Source organism: Lolium rigidum, chromosome 7 (genome assembly GCF_022539505.1).
Source record: "Lolium rigidum isolate FL_2022 chromosome 7, APGP_CSIRO_Lrig_0.1, whole genome shotgun sequence".
Lineage (NCBI taxonomy): Eukaryota > Viridiplantae > Streptophyta > Magnoliopsida > Poales > Poaceae > Lolium > Lolium rigidum.
The window spans coordinates 25955922-25977530 of record NC_061514.1 but is presented as its reverse complement, the minus strand read 5'-3'; the positions used below and the strand labels follow the sequence as shown (position 1 = coordinate 25977530).

At 47.4% G+C, this 21609-nt stretch overlaps 2 protein-coding genes across 2 annotated transcripts; both read right to left on the bottom strand.

Moving 5' to 3' along the window:
* Nucleotides 1–406: 406 nt before the first annotated feature.
* Nucleotides 407–3621, bottom strand: LOC124675506 (protein FAR1-RELATED SEQUENCE 5-like). Its single transcript, XM_047211586.1, has 2 exons — nt 3375–3621; nt 407–2832 (listed from the first exon to the last, which is right to left on the bottom strand). Exons 1-2 carry the CDS (start codon nt 3405–3407, stop codon nt 685–687), a joined length of 2181 nt encoding a protein of 726 aa, XP_047067542.1. The 5' UTR covers nt 3408–3621; the 3' UTR covers nt 407–684.
* A 12357-nt stretch (nt 3622–15978) lies between these two features.
* On the bottom strand, nt 15979–21113 carry LOC124673761 (LRR receptor kinase SERK2). Its single transcript, XM_047209802.1, has 11 exons — nt 20991–21113; nt 19679–19811; nt 19483–19554; nt 18916–19059; nt 18749–18820; nt 18571–18636; nt 18418–18488; nt 18157–18297; nt 17476–17817; nt 16751–17145; nt 15979–16675 (listed from the first exon to the last, which is right to left on the bottom strand). The coding sequence occupies exons 1-11, from the start codon at nt 21061–21063 to the stop codon at nt 16361–16363; spliced, it is 1824 nt and encodes a 607-aa protein (XP_047065758.1). The 5' UTR covers nt 21064–21113; the 3' UTR covers nt 15979–16360.
* Between the last annotated feature and the right edge of the window lie 496 nt (nt 21114–21609).

The window sequence follows — 21609 nt, the reverse complement described above, 5'->3', positions numbered from 1 at the left end:
GTTTAGCGTCGACGAGACGGATGTACGGAGCGTACGGGCGTCGGACTATCTCGATAGATTTGTTTTTTTACGTCGAGCGAGGGGAATTTATAGGAGAGAGCAGAATCGTGACCGGTTGGAATTGGGATGGGACCGGCGGGACTTTAATTTAGCGGATGGGCCTGCCGGCCTAGGTTTGGCCTTGTGCCCTTGTGGGCCGTGAAACAGTTGGACATGGTATCGCTGAGGAAGGGGCTTCTCTCTGGAGCTTTTCTTCCACAAGATGCTGCCAGCCACAAGGAAAACACGCCAAAGGAAACTGGTGTGACAGTAAGCAAATAGTTAGCAGAATCTACATAAAATAAAACTTCTTCAAGATGAGATCGGATATCACATGAAACATTGAAACTGTAATTAAAATAAATATTACTCATGTCAGCATTTTCCTGAACAGACCATGTGCTGACAACCTAGTTCTCCTGAAACCTAACTATTTTGCATGAGTCTCCCGGACATGCGCAATGACAATAATTTAACTGACTCCACTAAATCCTAACTCTAAGCTCCTAAGGATTCATCGTGGTTCCTGATGTCCGTCTACACTTGACAACCGACTCTTGTTGATGCATTGGATGGCCACCACACAGGCGCGCCACTGCCTGGCTGTTGCTGCAGCTGCCAACCGCATGTGTGCAGGAGTACTGCCTAACTGCCATTATTTCCACGAGTTACTCCTGTCGCTGTTGGCAATTTTCCTCGAATTTTATCAAATTCCAGCCTGAATTTATTGCACTTGGAGCCATCGCCACATATTTCTTTGCCAATGTCAGCCACCTTACTCAGTAACATTGCGTACCTCATCGTATTTTCTGATTTGCCTACGCCATGGCTGTCCAAGCACTTCTCCTTGGACTGTTTCATCTGCTCTTCTCTAAATTTGCCAGTCCACCTGGGCACTATGTATTGCTCTGGTATTTCGTTGACCCCAAACTGCGTGAAGACTCTGAATATGTGGCAGCACGGTATACCATCCCTAGTAAACTTTCCGCATTGACATTTCATTGCGTGGGTGCCAGGTTCAACTAACACCTCGAAGGAATTTCTATCAAACTCTGGGTTCTCGTAGTTGAATACCTTGTCCAGTCTGTACACTGTCCCCGTTTGAATCTCCTGCACGTTGAATGCTGTAGAATGGAGTAGCTCTCTCTGTACTTTCAGAAATATTTGCCTTGTGTAAATACCTGCTGCATGCTTTTCAATTGGCTGCAATGAGAAACATGAAGGTTCAGTTCTGGATTGCAGTCTATCTTCATCGTCCGTTTTTATTATACTCTCTTGTATGTCTTCATATTTTTCGAGAAATTTCTCTATTCTGTCCTTAGGAAGCACATAGGCATTGAATAATGAGTTTGTCCCCTCGCCTCGTCTAGCTGTTTCAATAAATGGATAGAAATCTGCTTTCAAATAAACAGGAACCCACTTTTTCCTCGTTTCCCACATGAGTTGTAGGTGCTCGTTTCCACTTGCACCGTATCTCTCAATGAGCGCACCCCATCCTTCCTCAAATTCTGTTTCTGTCAGAGAGTTGTTAATCAAGCAATGCAACTCTGTATTTATGTTGCCTCCTGCTGCTATAAAGGCTCCTAGACTTTCCCGTGCTTTCCTCATTACACTCAACTTACAAAACCTGTGGCTTACTTGTGGCATGACATCTGCAATTGCTTTTGTTATAGCTTCATCCTGCTCCGTCATGATTGCTCTTGGCATTTTCCCTCCCATTACATGCAAGAATGTTTGGAACATCCATTTGAAGGTTTCAACTTTCTGATCTTGTAACAAGGCACATCCAAAAACAAGAGTTCTCCCATGCTCATTCATTCCAATAATTGGAACGAAAGGCATATTGTGCCTATTTGTGCTATAGGTAGTATCAAACGATAAGACATCTCCAAAGATCTCATAATCTATCCTCAACCTCACATCAGTCCAGAGAAGACTTCTAACTATTTTATCTTCATCTGTTTGCATGGTGAAGGAAATACATGGGTTTTTCCGCTCCAATTCCTTCAAGTGCTTCACTGCTGCTTCAACATCTGAGTTTGGTCTCTTTTGTTGATCTGCGTCCTCTGAGGTATTCACATCTTTTTTCTTGAATGGTAAGGTCCCCAAAGTGCCCCTCATTCTCTTAAAAATCTTCACAGCTTTCTTGGGATGTATACTACTTTGTTGCATAGCTCTTAAAAACGACATTTCTTCAGTTGACATGTGTTCACAGCTCAAGAAGAATCTTGTGGCCGACGGGCTTGGACATAACGGATGGTTGTGCTCACTCTGAATTGCAGTGAACTCCCATTGCCCCTTAACAGGCTTCACCACTGCCTTTGCCTCACACGGTGTCTTATTTACAGAATATATTTCCCGCTTCCTCTTGAGGTCCTGAGATGGGGCTAATTTGCGGCTCCTGTTGCATTCTAGGTGAAACTTCTTTCTCATGAAATTTGGTCCCCTGATTGCCACAAAACCAGTCAGGAGAGCATGTGAACTATAGTATCTGTTTGCATCTTCAAGGGTTGGGAATCTCATTCCAACTTGTGGTGGTCTTGGGTCAACCAATTCCTTAGAACCAGGATAGAAGTATTTTCCTGGTTCTTTATCTGTCTCACTCCCTGAGCTGCTGTCTGAATCACTTCCATCGCCTGCGTCATTGATTGGCATTTCATTGATTCCCAGAATATCATGTAAATGGTTTTGTTCTTCAGCAAGCTGCTGTGAAAGGTCCGCTGAGTTTGTGGGCATCCCCAATTCGTCTGACAGTAGTACTTCTGCACTCCAGGCGTCATTTACTGATTGTTCCTGAATGCGAATAGAAAATGATATTAAGTTCTCGGAAAAAGTATTTTCGTATTTGCTTAATACTCGATCAAACTTAGCCATCCTATTAACCTCGAGATAGTTTTTATTTTGGGGTCCGAATTTGATATTCTTTATTTTTTTTTTCCGACCGTCAGATTGAGATCCAATGGCTCTCTGGAAGAGGTTTGACTAAGCTGTAGCTTGACCTAAGAATATTACACTAAGCTACTGTGCAATCATGTGTTTGCGATAACTATAACTGCCTAGTTTATTTTGTGGAGTTATCTGAGTTTTCTTTTCCTGACTTGTTCAATTCTATGACCCTTTCTGTCATTATTACAACCAGTAGCAAATTCACAAAGTTCATTCTCACTTCAATTCTGTCATAAGCATAAGATTGAGATACATTTATCAGTAACCATACTTCTATAGAATTGGTTGCAAGAATAAAGCCTTGATGGGAAAATTGACATGCAAAACAATCAGCACATAACCTGCCCACACATAAATAGGAAAATTTGCAACAATTTTTTTGCGAATACCTGATCAGTGTCAAGGATTAAATATCCATCCATCGTGAATACCCGCCGCCGGACCGTGCCCCGGGGGAGAAAAGACGAGAGAAGGGTCTAGATCCAAATTTCAATGAGGAGAGGAGGGGTGAGAGTTGGATCTGTAACCCGTACGGCTGCTAGGGCAAAGGATGTGAGGAGGAGGCTTGGTTTGGATGCGGGGAGTCGACGAGTGCTGCCGCCGTTGAGGTGGAGGAGGAGGAGAGGCGCCGCGGCAGGCGTGCGCAGTGCGGTGTGTCTGTTTTTTCCCTTTTGCGGTCTGCTCTGTTGTGCAGCTCTCTGCTTGGGCCGCAATTGCTCTAGTGGGCCGGATCGGCTCTTTAGTGCCTTGTTTGTTTAGGGTGGACCAAGACTGAGGATGCAGCTTCTGAGTTCTGAGCCGCCCTAGCTCGAGCTCTTGATTATGTTGTTGAATAAATGCAGACTTTGCACAAATACACATCGTCACCAGTTGACAGCTCTATGGTGAATATGAGAGCAAGTACAATAAAGTTTAATCAGCTGGCTACAAAAAATAAAATAACATATATGAGTCTAGTTGAAGGAGAGAGAAGATGAGAGAGAATGTAAGTGTACTCTTAGGCTGGTCATAGTGGTAAGAGCATCTCCACTCGTCCCCCGAGCGACGATTTTCCCATCCGACGGCAAAATTCGGCCCAGACGCGACCCCGGTTCCTCGTTTTCGTCCGGATTTGGCCCTTCATCCATCCGGCGAGCCCACGCCATCCCCGGCCCCCCGGGGACCTATCGGGGACTCCGGACGAGTGAAAAGTGGGGAAGGGCCCGATCTGTCGGTGACTCGACACACGAACCCCACCTCCACCCCTCGTATCTCTCTCGCCGCCGGCACCACCCCGCCGGCTTGTTGCCCAGATTCCGCCGTCCCTCCTTCCCCACCGGCCTATATTCCGCCGTCTTTCGACGACGGCCTATCTGGCTGCTCTTTCGCCGACCTGTTTCCCGACTTTGGCCTGCTCCTCGTCGCTCACGGCTCGGGTTGCCTCGACCACGCCCGTCAGGTGTTCGTCCATTTGCCTCGCCGGCCATGGACTCGGACGAAGAGGAGGAGCAGATGTTCGTCGAGCTTATGCAAGTTATACCTGCGATGGTGGTGGTGGTGGTGGTGGTGGTGGAGATCGCCGGACGTCGAGGTCGAAGGGGGCGCGAAGATGCGCCCGGTCTGGGGCCCGGTTGGACCGGCTCCTGGACCGGCCGGTCCGGTTTCCGCCCGGTCGACCGGGTTCCGGGCTGGCCCGGCCGGTCGTGGGTCCGGTTGACCGGGTGCTCGACCGGATTTCGCGGGCTGGACGTTTCTCTCTCTCGTTCTTCCCCAAACCAAAACCAAATCGACCAAATCGAAGGGAAACGATGGAATTGGAGGCTCGAAAGTTGGGGAAATAGTAGATCAAGCACAACAACACCGGATCCACGGACCAAAACCACTCAAAACGCAACCAAATCACGAGATCGGTCAAGAGGCAATTTGGGGCTATTTTTGGGGATTTTTTGGAAAATTTTCTAGAAACGAAATCGGGTGGGTGGAGGGTCAAATCCGCGGTAACCAAGAGCTGCCGATACCATATGATGAGGTCTAAGACCCCGTGTGTGGCCCGATCTCGCGGATTGACTTCGAAACCAAAGGGGAGAGATGGGAGAACGCGAGGAACACGAAGAACACGACGGGCACGAGGAACTCCGAGACTCACGCACGCACACCAACCCGATACACCCGATGCTTACCTCCGTGGCTCGATGGACCACGCCAATAGAATCTCCGAGGAAGAGGCACGGGGCGAGAATTCCCGGAGAGAGATTGGGGTTGGAGAGGAAGAGCTTGGTGAAAGAGAGAGAGTAACAAGTACTAGAATCTCCTTCAACAAGATCAAAGTCAACAACCAAGGTGCCTTGATTACAGAGGGATGATACCCAAGGGAGACTAAGCTCAAAGGTAGGTTTGAGTTCAAAACAAGTCTAAGGGGTAAAGGGGGTGTCCTGGGTGCTTATATAGTCTTACAAGGCGACACGGGCCGAAAAGGTATCTTTAGTCGGGCAGGCCGGTCAGGCGGCCGGTCAGACCGGACCTGGGACCGGACAGTCCGGTCGCCGACCGGGTCCTGGACCGGGCTGCAACCGGGCGGGGTGCCGAGGTTACTGGATGGCGCCCGGATGGCACCGGTTGGGAAGCCGGTCTGGGACCGGATGGCCCGGTCTGGGGCCCGGTTGGACCGGATTCTGGGCCGGGTGGCCCGGTCAGGAGGCCGGTCAACCGGGTTCTGGACCGGCCGGCCATCTTCTCTTCCTCGCGATCTTCGGGCGACTTCCGGTCCAATTCCATGTCCATCTTCATGACCAGCTGCTCCTCTCCTCCTCTTGACCACGGCATGTCCTCCTCTCCGGCGTCTTGATGTGCCTTGTACCTAATGACACATAGCATGTCGGCATGAGGTAGCATTCCATCCAAAGGGGTATCAAGATCAAGGGTGGTGAGGAGCGAATTCACCTTATCATGTAGAGCCTTGACTCGGGCTCGTGTCATTGGTCCACTTGGGGGACTTGTTGGTCTTGGTGTGGAGGTGACCGAAGGCCACCCCGCATCATCTCCCCCCTTGGGAAAGAGTCGTCCTCGACTCTTGTTCCTCTTCATCTTCATGATATGGCGATAAGTCCGACACGTTGAACGTGTTGCTCACCAAGTACTTGGAGGTGGGGATGTCGATGACGTAAGCGTTGTTGTTGATGAGTTTGAGGACCTTGAAGGGACCATCTCCTCTTGGCTTGAGCTTCGAATTGCGGTCATGAGGGAATCTTTCCTTCCGGAGGTGGATCCAAACGAGGTCGCCTTCTTGAAATATGCGTTCCTTCTTCTTGGCGTTGAGGCGGGTAGCTTGACGAAGCACATGTTCTTGAATGGTAGCTCTTGTTTCTTCATGAAGTTTCTTGACGGCGGCGGTGCGCTTGTCGAAATCCATGTTGATCCGCTCATGAAGGGGGAGCGGTAGTATGTCGAGTGCCGTGAGCGGCTCAAACCCGTAGACGACCATGAAGGGACTCCTTGATGTAGTCGAGTGCTTGGCGCGGTTGTAGGCGAACTCCGCGTGTGGAAGGCATTCCTCCCATGACTTCAAGTTTTTCTTCACGAGGATGCGTAGAAGGGTGGAGAGGCTTCGATTGACCACTTCCGTTTGGCCGTCCGTTTGCGGGTGCGAGGATGATGAGAATAAGAGCTTCTGATAGGGCAAAGGTGTCCGATCTTTGGATGAGATGAAGATAATTCGATTTGTTGGTGGAGTTCGTGCTTGACGATCCGACTACACGTGCAAAGCTCGTGCGCCAATGCAATCGCTAGGACAATCTCCGGGAGTTACTGATCTTGCGGGAGCACGATCAGCTGACCGAGCGAGGGTCTTAATTCCTACCTGAAATCGAGAACAAGTAAGAACTAAAGATGCAATCAGAATATTGCGGATATAGATGAAAGCTTGATTGATAATGGTGGGATTCCGAATAGTCGGTCTTGTTCTGGGCGTTGGCCTCAAAAGAAGTACACGTGAGTTGCAACAATTGGCTAACTTTTAATCTAATCAAAATCCAAGTTCTAATGACGGCTACGGAGGGATATATATGGGGGAAGTGAAGGGATTTTCGTCCAACCAGCTAGGGTTGGCCAAAAACACCCCTAAATGGGCCTTCCTCCACTTATATGGCCTCTTAAAATCCCCTAAAATACCTAATCCGAAAATACATGGGCCTGGCCCATTAAATAAGGTGACGCAGCACCACAAATAACTCTTTGGACGAATTTTATGATGGAGTAACTTGTATAATTCATCCAAGCATCGTTGCTTCACTATGGTGGCTTCAATGTTCTGAAATCCTCGCTTGCAACGCCATCCCGAATCCTTGCAGTGTCTGCTGCCATCTCCATGCACATTCCTAATCCAATGCTTGGCGTCCATGCTAGATCCATTCCTAAATAATATAAATACATTTGATTTAGGCAGCATCATATTCTCATATATATCAGGAAGGATTCCTAGTAACGAATGTACCTGAGATGTGGTTGTAGGAGTATTGGTTGTATCTATCATAGAGACGTCTCGATCCGACACAATGCTTTGCGGTACTCCATGTAGGCGAACAATTTCCCTGAAAAATAATGAAGCAATGTGTGAAGCATCGTCGCTCTTATGGCAAGGTATGAAATGGGCCATCTTAGAGAATCTATCCACTACCACGAATATAGAATCATGACCATGCTTAGTGCGAGGCAATCCTAGAACAAAATCCATGCTAATATCCGTCCATGGTGCATGTGGAATAGGCAATGGGGTGTAAAGACCATAATGGTTGGAAGTAGACTTAGCTTGTAAGCATGTAGTGCACCGGCGGCAAAGGCGTTCCACGTCGCGGTACATTCTTGGCCAATAGTAGTGGGTTGAGAGCATGGCGTATGTCTTCTCTCGACCAAAGTGTCCCATAAGACCACCTCCATGTGACTCTTGCAAAAGCAATTTTCGAAGCGAAGACTCGGGAATGCAAATCTTGTTAGCTTTAAACAAGTAGCCATCATGCAAATAGAAATCATCCACTCCTCGTTCAATGGAGCACTTCTCAAATATTGGATCAAAGAAAGAATCGGAAGGATAGAGTTCTTTGATCTCTTCAAGTCCCAAAACATGAAAATCCAAACGAGTTAGCAAAAGGGTGTTTTTGCGGGAAAGAGCATCCGCCACAACATTGTCCTTGCCCTTCTTGTATTTGATCACATATGGGAAGGACTCAATGAACTCGACCCATTTTGCATGTCGTTTGTTCAAGTTGTGTTGGCTTTTCAAATATTTTAAGGACTCGTGGTCGGAATGAATGATAAACTCTTTTGGCCAAAGATAGTGTTGCCAAACTTCAAGAACACGAACCAAAGCGTAGAGCTCCTTGTCATATATAGGATAGTTGAGGCGTGCGCCATCTAACTTCTCACTATAGTATGCCACGGGTTTGCCCTCTTGCATAAGAACACCACCAATACCAAGCCCACTTGCATCACACTCAATCTCAAAAGTTTTGGCAAAATTTGGAAGAACAAGAAGGGGAGCTTCGGTAAGGCGTTTCTTCAACTCATCAAAAGCATTTTGTTGGGCCTTACCCCAAACAAACGGAACATTCTTCTTGGTAAGCTCATTCAAAGGGCAAGCAATGGTGCTAAAATCTTTCACAAAGCGGCGGTAGAAACCGGCAAGTCCATGAAAACTTCGGACTTGGCCAACATTTGTAGGAGTAGGCCAATTATGGATGGCCTCCACCTTGGAAGAATCAACTTCAATCCCATTAGCGGAAACCACAAAGCCAAGGAAAACCAATTTGTTTTGAGCAAAGGTGCACTTGGGGAGGTTAGCATAAAGCTTTTCATGACGCAAGATGCACAAGACCTCTCTCACATGTTGCACATGGTCCTCGAGACTTTTGCTATAGATGAGAATATCATCGAAATAGACAACCACACTCTTGCCAATGAGAGGACGCAAGATGTGATTCATGAGGCGCATGAAAGTTGATGGAGCATTTGAAAGACCAAATGGCATAACGAGCCATTCATATAGACCGAGTTTGGTCTTGAATGCCGTTTTCCATTCATCACCAATTGCCATGCGGATTTGGTGGTAGCCACTACGCAAATCGATTTTAGAGAAAATCGTGGCACCACAAAGTTCATCGAGCATATCATCTAAACGCGGAATGGGATGGCGGTAACGGACGGTAATGGCATTGATGGGGCGACAATCCATACACATCCGTTGCGTCTCATCCGGTTTAGGCACAAGAATCACGGGAACCGCACAAGGGCTAAGTCTTTCGCGGACGTACCCTTTGGCGAGGAGATCTTGTATTTGGCGTTGTATCTCCTTTGTTTCTTCGGGGTTGGTGCGGTAGGCGGCACGGTTTGGAAGCGGAGCGCCGGGTATGAGGTCGATGCGGTGCTCGATGCCTCGAAGCGGTGGTAGTCCATGAGGGAGCTCGTCGGGGAAGACGTCTTGAAACTCCTTCAAAAGAGACAACAAAGACGAAGGAATGTTGGTTAAGTCGTTAGTCGCCGATGTTGGTCCCTTGCATATGAGGACGTAGTGCAATATGGTGGATGGGTTTGCTTGCACTTCTCTCCACTCGCTTTTGGTGGCTAGGAGGACGCTCTTTCGCTCACTCATGTATGGCTTGTGGCGCTCACTCTCTATTTGGTGGGTCGCTCCCTCACCTCTCAACTCACTATGGTGGAAGTGGTGTTGTGCCCTCGCTAGAGCCTTCGCGTTGTCGGCGATGATTTGGCTAGGAGTCATGGGGCGCAACTCGAACTTCTTGTCGTTGACCTTGAAAGTGTATGTGTTGGAGAGTCCATCATGTATAGCCTTCTTGTCATATTGCCAAGGGCGGCCAAGCAAAATGTGGCACACCGTCATGGGTACCATGTCACACTCAATAGTATCCTCATAAGGTCCAATCTTGAAAGTGACGGTGACGGTATGTTGTATCTTGACGTTGCCCTTGTCACTCAACCATTGGATATGGTAAGGGTGAGGATGCTTGCGGAGAGTGAGGTTGAGCTTCTCACACAACTCGGTGCTTGCAAGGTTATGGCAACTTCCACCGTCTATGATGACCTTGATCGACTTGCCACCAATTCCGGCACGGGTTTGGAAGATGTTGCACCGTTGTTCTTCCATATCATGAGGTTGCGTAGTTAGCACCCTTGTGACCACAAGTGAGGGACTTGGGTCATGCTCACATAAGAGAGGATCTTCTCCACTTTCTTGCTCATAAGCTTCTTCACTTTCCACGGCGGCTTGCACAAGGGCTTCATATTCATCCTCATCAAGCGTCTCGATATCACCATTCTCCATAGTGATCATGACCTTGGTGTTCTTGCACTCAAACGATTTGTGACCTTGGGTGCCACACTTGAAGCAAGTGACACTAGAGGGTCCCGTGGATGCCTTAGAGGAGGCGGTGGAGGAGACCGTTTGCTTCATGCGACTTTGGATAGTCGGCTTCTTGGATGTTGTAGAGGACACGTCGGCCTTGGCACTTGTAGCATGAGGAGTTGATGTAGTAGGAGGAGTCGATGTAGCGAGCTTGGAGGAGAAATAGGTCTTGGCCTTGGAGTACTTGATGTCTTCGATCACTTGACGCTCGGCCTTCGACGCTTGATGGACCAACTCAACCATGTTGGAGTATGGTTGGAACTCGACGATCCTCTTGATGGGGTAATTGAGGCCATTGAAGAAACGGGCAATGGTTTGGTCCTCGGACTCTTGGATGTTGGCTCGCATCATAGTGAGCTCCATCTCCTTGTAGAACTCCTCGACGGTCTTGGTGCCTTGCTTCAACTTTTGGAGCTTGTTGAAGAGGTCGGTCATGTAGTGCGTGGGGACAAAGCGAGCATGCATCTCTTTCTTCATGCCTTCCCAAGTGTCAATTGGAGGTTCACCCTTCTCTTCTCGAAGAGTGAGGACTTGCTCCCACCAAGTGTTTGCGTAGTCCTCGAACTCAAGAGACGCCATAGCCACCTTCTTGGCACCGGAGTAGTTGTGGATGCGGAATATCTTGTCAACCTTGAGTGCCCATGAGAGGTAGGCCTCGGCATCTTCTTCTCCCTTGAACTTTGGCATGGTGAACTTGAGTCTTCCAAACATGTTCTCTTCATCCTCCAAGTTTCTTCGACGAGGAGGGGCACCTTCATCTCTTGCGGCTTGAGGAGGAATAGGAGGTCTTCTACGGCCAACCATAGCATTGGGTTGGCGTTGGAGGTGCACACTTGCTTCACTTGGTTCACGGTGAGGATGTGGTTGAAGATCTTGTCGCGGTTGTGGACGATGCTCAATGTTGGGTCTCTCATCTTGATCATGGTGTGGGTCGCCTCTTCCACGTTGGTCATGGCGAGGATGATTACGGAGATCACGCCTCGGTTGGTCTTGATGTCCATGGCCTTGAGCATCACCATGTTGCTCCATGTTGTGGAAGAAGTTGTCATGTGGGTGGCCGTCACGCCCATGGTGGGCATGGCCATCCGGTTGAGGACGATCTTGTGGAGGACGTTCTTGAGGACGAGCATGGCGATGGATTTCTCCTCGCCTAGAGTTGGAGCGAGAGTCTTCATGATGAGCATGTGAGCGATGAGGTCGATGATGGTCTTCATGCCTTGAGGAGGAGCTTGAGGACGAACGGTGACCATGAGAGTAGTAATCTTGTGACGAGCTTGATGATGAAGAAGTAGAGCGGTGTCGGCGATGACGACCCAAGTTGGTGATGGCGCGCTCGAGGCTATCCATGCGCCGCTCCATGTTCGCATCATTGGCCGCCATTTGGCCATTCAAGTTGTCCGTAGCTTCGCGAAGGAGAGCCAAGTCTTGGTTCACAACGGAGAAGTTGTGTGCCACTTCATCGTATTGCTCATCGATGCGTGTCTCGAAGAGTGTGAGTTGCTCCTTGAACTCTTGTCGTTGCGTCCATAGGTTGTGTTGAGTAGCCAACCTCTCGGTGTTGCGAAGGACTTCTCCCTCCCTTGCATCATCACCACTCCTATCCATGATGCAAAGACAAGAAGTATGTTGTGTATGTTAGTGGAAGGAGACTACCTCGCACTCTTACCAAGGTAAGATAGTATTGAGGCAATCCACCAAGCCGAAAGCAAGATCAAGTGTATCGGGAACACACGCAAAACCACACGCAAAAGCTAGCAAATATGGTGTTAGGCGAGTGTTGTGGAAAGCCAAAAGACAAATCCAAGATCGAGTATGTTGTTAAAAGTGGGTAAGGTCCAAAAATCCAAATGTCAATGTGAAGATCACTATAAACACGGAAAAGTTGTGGAACACACACACGAGATAAGCGGGGTTAGTGCAACCAAAAGTGAGCGGAAAAGTGTATGTACGGATGCTCGGTGTCACACTAACACAAGGAGAGGCAAAGCTTCGGTTGCAAAGGAAGAGACAACTAGATTCGCACGCGGCCTCTCTTCTCGTATCTCTCTTTCTTAAAAGCTTTTTCTCTTTTGTATATGGTGGCACTTGCACTCGTTTGTATCTTTGGTGGCACTTGGACACTTTGTATGTATGGGCGTATGGATGTATGGATGTATGGATGTATGGTGCTACTCGCACTCTTTTTGTGTTTTTGGGGCTTTTTCACGCACTATGTTAGCGTTAGCCTCGCTTTTGCTATCTTGCCACACGAGTGTTTGCTTGGATGCCTTACTCAACACGACACACACACCTCACAATGCGGGGCCACGTGCAATGTCTCGCAACACTAGACAAGCAATGCTCGATGGGATAGATCGCAAAAGGAAGAGGGGTTACAAGGTGACAGTACGCAAGTTATACCGCGATGGTGGTGGTGGTGGTGGTGGTGGTGGAGATCGCCGGACGTCGAGGTCGAAGGGGGCGCGAAGATGCGCCCGGTCTGGGGCCCGGTTGGACCGGCTCCTGGACCGGCCAGTCCGGTTTCCGCCCGGTCGACCGGGTTCTGGGCTGGCCCGGCCGGTCGTGGGTCCGGTTGACCGGGTGCTCGACCGGATTTCGCGGGCTGGACGTTTCTCTCTCCTGTTCTTCCCCAAACCAAAACCAAATCGACCAAATCGAAGGGAAACGATGGAATTGGAGGCTGAAAGTTGGGGAAATAGTAGATCAAGCACAACAACACCAGATCCATGGACCAAAACCACTCAAAACGCAACCAAATCACAGATCGGTCAAGAGGCAATTTGGGGCTATTTTTGGGGATTTTTTGGAAAATTTTCTAGAAACGAAATCGGGTGGGTGGAGGGTCAAATCCGCGGTAACCAAGAGCTGCCGATACCATATGATGAGGTCTAAGACCCCGTGTGTGGCCCGATCTCGCGGATTGACTTCGAAACCAAAGGGGAGAGATGGGAGAACGCGAGGAACACGAAGAACACGACGGGCACGAGGAACTCCGAGACTCACGCACGCACACCAACCCGATACACCCGATGCTTACCTCCGTGGCTCGATGGACCACGCCAATAGAATCTCCGAGGAAGAGGCACGGGGCAGAATTCCCGGAGAGAGATTGGGGTTGGAGAGGAAGAGCTTGGTGAAAGAGAGAGAGTAACAAGTACTAGAATCTCCTTCAACAAGATCAAAGTCAACAACCAAGGTGCCTTGATTACAGAGGGATGATACCCAAGGGAGACTAAGCTCAAAGGTAGGTTTGAGTTCAAAACAAGTCTAAGGGGTAAAGGGGGTGTCCTGGGTGCTTATATAGTCTTACAAGGCGACACGGGCCGAAAAGGTATCTTTAGTCGGGCAGGCCGGTCAGGCGGCCGGTCAGACCGGACCTGGGACCGGACAGTCCGGCCGCCGACCGGTCCTGGACCGAGCCGCAACCGGGCGGGGTGCCGAGGTTACTGGATGGCGCCCGGATGGCACCGGTTGGGAAGCCGGTCTGGGACCGGATGGCCCGGTCTGGGGCCCGGTTGGACCGGATTCTGGGCCGGGTGGCCCGGTCAGGAGGCCGGTCAACCGGGTTCTGGACCGGCCGGCCATCTTCTCTTCCTCGCGATCTTCGGGCTACTTCCGGTCCAATTCCATGTCCATCTTCATGACCAGCTGCTCCTCTCCTCCTCTTGACCACGGCATGTCCTCCTCTCCGGCGTCTTGATGTGCCTTGTACCTAATGACACATAGCATGTCGGCATGAGGTAGCATTCCATCCAAAGGGGTATCAAGATCAAGGGTGGTGAGGAGCGAATTCACCTTATCATGTAGAGCCTTGACTCGGGCTCGTGTCATTGGTCCACTTGGGGGACTTGTTGGTCTTGGTGTGGAGGTGACCGAAGGCCACCCCGCATTAATCCTTGCAACAAATGAAGCTAGAGGTTTTCCAGGGATGCTTGGAAGCATTGACTGCATGCATTGGCAATGGAAGAACTGCCCGTTTGCGTGGCAGGGAATGTACAAGGGTCACAAAAAGGCTGCACTGTGATACTTGAAGCGAGTGGCTACCCATGATCTCTGGATTTGGCACTCTTTCTTTGGTATGCCTGGATCCAACAATGACATCAACGTCCTAAACTCGCTCCCCGGTCTTTTCCAAGCTTGTTGAGGGTCATGCTCCCTGGTGGACTATGTGATCAATGGTCGGCACTACAGCAAAGGATACTACCTTGCAGACGGTATCTATCCAAAGTGGGCAACATTTGTAAAGACTATCTCGAACCCTAGCACCCCCAAACTTTGCGAGTTTGTCAAGAAACAAGAAGCTTGCCGAAAAGACGTCGAGCGTGCATTTGGTGTCCTCCAACAGAGATTTGTCGTCGTCCGGTTCCCCGCTATGACTTGGTCCAAAGATCAGATGTGGGAGGTGATGAACTGCTGTGTGTGCCTACACAATATGATTATTGAAAATGAGCGAAAGCATCCGGTTCCTCTGGCTGAGCAAGAAGCACCATATGGGAGAGAGAGTCCTCTTGCACAGCCTAATCACCAGGTGTCTCCATCATGGGCCGCCTTCATTGCTATGCGCCAGGAGATTCGAGACTCTACAATGCATCGACCTCGTTGCAAGATGATCCGGTGGAGCACATATGGAGGCTCCGAGGCAACGCCAACGCCGACGCCAACTAGTCTGTCTTAATTTGTTTGAAAAATTGTGAAATTGTGTGCTTCATTTGTTTCAGCACTTGTTAAACATTGTACCGATTATCGCCGAATTTGTTTCAGCAATTTTCGTACTCTTGGTCGCCGAACTTGTTAAATTTTATGTTAAATTTGTTTGAAATATGTCAAATGGTCGAGGTTGGGGGTTTCCTGCCGGGGGACGGCTGGAACTTCGGCGCTCCCCACGCCAAATCTTCCTCCAATCCGGACGAAAATTTCGCCGGATTTGGGCGTGGGGAGCGCCAACGAGTGGGGATGCTCTAAGTATCATGTAGTAGTATCATGCATATCATATTTATGTATGATACTATCTTTATAGTGGGTAGTATCATAGAGTAGTATCATAGCCATGCTATATTTATTGTTTTTTAGAATCTCAATGCAAATTTGTGTACAAGATTTGCTTGGCATTAAATTTTCTTGTAATATGTGCTATGATACAGTATCCACCTATGTTACTCTAATCTCCTCTCTCCTCCTTAATTAGCTGTCACATCATCATTTTTGTGGGACCAATATGCATGATACTAGCTATGATACTAGCACTATGGCCAGCCTTATGCAAGAGCTAGCTCTAGCACGTACTCCTAGTCAAGCTGTGTGAATGAAAGATGGACCATCCATTGAAAAAGTAGTACATTCTTATAGCCAACTATTGTACTTGTTGGCTACATGTTGACTATAGATGACATGACATCATGCTTATAGCCAACAATCGGCTATACTATTGGAGTTGCTCTGAAGGATCACTCCACATTCATGGACCAAACAAATACAGTTACGTCTCTGTCCAACATCTATATATCAGATCAGTATTCATCTGACTCCACTAGTTTGTTTGCATTACAGGATGATCATCACTTCTGCCCCGGTGCTTCTCTACTGGAAAAATTCTGGGCGCGTCAAACACAACAACGGTGAAGATCTTTTCATACATGTTTAAAGTGGGGACACGATCGTAATTTCAGTGTAGATCCACCATCCGTACAGTTCTGTACAGTCCGTGCTGTGTTGTACCTTGTTTTGTACGTATCTACAGTCACGTGTGTGTACCGAAATAGAAAGGTCCTATAAAGATCTTGCTCATGTGACCTCTTCTTTTTTCTTACGTGACATATACATACCGTATCAATACAAACAGATATATAAGAGCTAGATATGGGTTTCGGCGGACCCAAAACAACTATGACCCTTCAACTTAGTTTAGGGGGAGCACCGGAGTAGCCCTCGATGACCATATCTCTATCTGGTATCTAACTCTACAGGCGACGACGATGCTAGTACTAATCATCTAGCTCCAGACAGCTCTATTGCCTCCTGGTTGTGCATGGAGTCCTCGCCCCAGTCGAAACGCCGCTGCATCCGTTCGTAATCCTGCCTCCTCGTCACCTCCACCTGCTGCCACTCTTCCCACCGCTCTGCCAGCCCCTCGCCTTCCAGCATCCGAACAACTTCAGACATCGACGGACGGTCCTCCGGAGATGCCTGTGTGCACAACAATGCTATCTGTATCATCATCTCAACCTCCTCCCCTTCATAATCCTGGCTCAGGTTGCGGTCCACAATAGAGCCTAGCTGCCCTTCTCTCTCTAGTTTCTTTACCTATCATAACATGTCAGGAAATTGAGAGAGGTGTAGCACTTGGACAAAACTGTGAAAAAAACAAGCAAGGCTTACATGATCGAGCAATAGAACCTCTTCTTCTTCCTCCAAGCGTGAGAAATCAATGGCACGCTGGCCAGTCACGAGCTCAAGAAGCATTATCCCATAACCAAAAACATCCGTCCTTTCAGACGACTTCCCTGTAGAGAGATACTCAGGTGCTATGTGACCCATAGTTCCACGGACTTGGGTTGTCACCGATGTCTTCTGCACATCCACTAGCTTCGCAAGGCCAAAATCACCAACAACAGGTTCAAAATACTCGTCGAGCAAGACGTTCGCAGCTTTCACATCACGGTGTATGATCTTGGGGTTGCAGTGTTCATGTAGATATTCAAGTCCACGTGCTGTACCTATGGCCACCCGTTTTCTTGTTGACCAGTCTAAGATGGGTTCTCCAGCCTTAAATTCTGCATCATTTTCAGCACAACAAACATATATGACATGAGAACGCCATAAAATGCTGACAAATTTGAAGCTAAACTTCCAAGATGTTGCCAATGGTTGGACGGTTTATTATTCGGCACCAACAATTGCAGTTAGTAGTACTAGCAGATTAACCCCAGAAATAAAGGTTTAGCCATGATTTTAAACTGTGAGGTTCAATGTGCACCATCAACCAATTAAGCAAATGATGAAATTTTGTAATACAAAAAAAGCAAATAATAACAGTATAACACTGCACACAAACTTAATTCAGCAGCACACTAGTGCAGGATGCATAACTTTGAAAATAATACCTCGTACGCGGTAGGCAACACTCAAATTCTGCATAAATGGATACACCAGAAGGCGTTCTGTTTGTGTCGTGCAGAAGCCAATCAACCTTAGGAGATTCCGGTGAACTGCAACACTAATTAGCTCCACCTCGCGCAAGAAAGCATCCTCCCCACCAGGCCTTTCATAATCAGTCAACCGTTTTACAGCAATCTTTGTTCCATCTGGAAGAACTCCTTTGTAGACTTTCCCAAAACCTCCCTGCCCAAGAACATTTTTTTCACTGAAACTATCAGTTGCGATTTGTAGTTCCCGCCAGGCAAATCTTTTGAGCTGGCCAAATGCAATTCGTCGATCATCCTCACCTGGAGATCATAAAATGATAAAACACTTAGCTCAACACATGCATACCCCATGCAGAGCTAAGCAAATAATGATGAACTGAATGTCCGACAGAGGATAGCCTCACGTGTTTAACAAGTAAATCACTAAGATTTCAACAGAGATTAAACTCTTGTGCTGATGTGTACTAATTATCAATCTCAGTTCAAGCATTAGTGTACTTGCTTCTTTTCGTAGCTATGCAATTTCATCTATTACAGGGAAATTGTCAAAGATTTGTTCTATCAGAATCAATTGAACAAGACAATGAACTATAGAATTACAATAAGAACGGTACGTTAAAAAAAGGCATGGAACATTACCCGGAACATCCACAAAAACTTCACGTAGATGTCTTTTCTTCCTTCCCTTACAGAAAAGGAAAAGAACCACTACAATCAGAAGTCCTATTAGTCCTCCAACTGCGCCAAGTATGATTCCAACTTTTGAGCTATGGGAGCCACCTGTAAAAGAAGATTTAAAATAACTAACGACCCGCAATGTATAAGCGACATCTACTCGAGCATTCATATACTCCTCTGCATGGGCAATCTAATATGTAGACCAATGAGGACACAACTTACTCGGATAGGATATGTTGGACGCACAGGGGAGGGGCAAGTTGGCACCACAGTTTAAGTGATTACCTGAAAAGCTGTCCATAAAAAAAACTTTCATCGGTCAATCAGACTAAAAGACATTGAATCGAAAGAACTTTTAGAACGATCTTGAGATACTTGTAACGTGCTACATGGAACAGAGGGTCAGGTATCTGTCCAGACAGATTATTGGACGCCAGCCGACTGCCATCACAAGAAAGTTGTTCATCAACATATGACAAGCACTAGTAGATTAGCTCATTTTTAGCAGGGTCAGAAGTTTAAGAGGAAGTCGTACTTAGAAAAGGACACTTACATGTCAGTCAAGCTTGAGATTTTTGCTAGGCTCTCAGGTATTGGCCCATTGAAATTATTTTCACTCAGTATCCTGGTTAAGAGACGGGACAGAATAAAACATGAAATGAATACATCATTGCAATTATTTTCATAACCAGAAGGGAACAACAGCACTAATATACTTACAACAGCTGGAGCTTAGAAAGCTGACCAAGAGAAGCTGGTATTTCTCCACCCAAAAGATTGCCTTCTAAATCTAAGCTTGTCAAACTAGAAAGATTACCAAACTGCTGTGGTATGCCACCTGTAATCCTGTTACCGGCCAATGACCTACAAGATCAGACACTAAGAGTTTCATAATTGTCCGAAAGAATTTCCAGAAGAACCAAAATTTACTTGAGAATCGATTCATGTAGGACATAGCACACCGACACTGAATTCAACACATGTACTCCTTGAAAAAATGCAGTAGTTCTAAAACTGCTCGATGTGTAGTGTGTTCGTTACGATTTACTATTATGCTGACTAAACCAATCTGAATATCTGATCTTGTCTACACTAGAAATCAGTTCAACTACAGGTATGCTGAAGAACTCCTAGAACTCTATCTACATGGAAATATAGGAGCAACTCAAAGCAACAAGTCTCCATAGATGAATTGATTTTTAGATTAGTAAAGGATTCTCAAAGTCATGAATAATCTTATCTGACGCCCTCAGGCTATTAATCGATAGATTAAGAAAATGAACTTACAGGACAGTCAAATACTCGAGTTCTCCAATTCTTGGTGACAAAACTCCAGCGAATCCACGTGCAGCCAATGTTCTGTGGAAAATTATCAGCACAGAACCAAGACAATCAGGGCAAGAAAGAGGAGGGAAACATCACCTCTTAAACAAAAAGGCGAAAAACAAAACAAACACGACAGGGTGCTGAGGCTCCAACTTACACTGTAACAACATTATTGTTACTATCACAAATCACAGAATTCCATGTGCAAGGGTTAACTTGATTTGGGTTCCAGTCAGAAAGCTGGCTGCCAGAAGCATTCAGTTTTTGCTTCATATCATACAAGGCATCTCCTAGTAAAACAAAGTTAGTCACACACTTTTGAGAAAAAAATTACTTGAAAATCAAAGGAAAAACTTAACAAAATTAGTTTAAATTAGATTCCTCCATAATCATCGGATTTAAATGACTAAATCATCCTCAACAAATGCAACCAATGCTTCACTATTGTTGAGGGATAAAATTCTGATAAAAAACAAAGACGGAGAGAAGTAGTTAAATCATCATTGAACACAAAACTTTCTATACTTGTATTCATGTCATGTTTCCTATTGAGGTGGTTACTGCAATAAAGTGATGACTTGACTAGAGGTCCAAGCAGGTGTCCCAAACTGAGGTCTCGTAGGATTTATTTCTGTTACCACAAGGTGCACAAAGCTGTGCTCTTACCAAGTAAGTAAGTGCACGGTTGGTGGCCACATACTAGTAGAATCTCAATTCTTTCATTTTTGTCGTATATGGTACTCGCTACTTCTCTTGTTCTCATTAATCAATGGTTCGGGTAGTACTGCAACGTCCATTCTCCTACCACATCCTTGCTGGACCAAGGCTTCACCACCTCACAAGAAGAAAACGGCCGCTGCCCACGAGGTCCAATCAGTTCCGCCTCATTTTGCTCATGGGGCAATGTAAACTAAAAGTAAGTGAGTGAACCGACGCAGCCATCGCTAGAGGTGTGTCACAAGATTTTCCCTTGCTGTCCCTCCTTTGTTGTACCTCATCATTGACAGCCAAGGTAGAAGTTCCAGAATCAACATTTGATTGTTTTGGAAATAAGTTTGAATGATAAGAAATTATAGTAAAATGTTTTGAATTCTTTAGGATGATGTTGAGATTGAATTTTCTTAGCTGAAAGTCCATGAGTTAGAATGTGGACTTTTCAATTCGATTAAGCAGGATAAGGACTAAGGAGTGACGAACATGACGGAAATGGGCGAGAGACCGCGTCCTAGCCATTGAACATTGCGTGTGTGTGCCTAAAAATAGAAGTCCCCATCAAGCAAAGGTTCAAGCTAAACTTAAGTAGTACACAGAGCTGATTTCAGCACAACACAGCGACAGATAATCCATTTACCGATACGACAAGGCGTAAAAAAACAAAGAGAATTGGTTAGCCGTAACATGTATTTATAATCATAAGTGAAAACGAAGAGAGCGTGCGTGGGCATAAAATAGGGAGGGGCGGGCTGTACCTTGGCGGTCAGACGCGGAGAAGGAAGGCAGAGATATCACTAGGATTAGTAGAAGGATGCGGAGGTCCCTCATCTCGCCCCCACGGTGAAGGCGGCGGCGCCCTCCTCCCCCGCGGCGATAGAGGTGCCCGGCAGCAGGGCGAGGCGGCCGTTCGCCGGGATCGCAGCGGTGGGGTGCAGGCGAGGAGGGAAAAGCGGAGCGTAGATTCGCAGCGAGAAGAAAAGCTGTCGAGTGTCTTGCTCGGCTTGGCGGATGTCGATGGGGGTTATAGTCCGTCGGGATCCCGTGCGGCTGGGCGCAGCTTTGGGTAGGAGTAGAGTAGGAGTGGAGGAGCTATGGAAGGCAGAACCGCGGCTTTGGCACCGCGCCCAGGTCCAGGTGGGGATTGGATTCTCGCTGCCTCCTCCACCTTCACTTCACTCGGTCAACTGTCGCATCTTCTCAGGTTTGTAGCTCCAACTCCCCGAGTCGTGCGTGAGCGTGAAGCGTGCGTGCTGCGGCTGCTACCGGCCGACCGAGCCATGAACTTGGACCAGCTCGATCAACGATCACGTGTAGGTCACACACATGCTTGCTGCGTGATGCATCGCGCTGGACCACACTTTAGGACGTGATCCT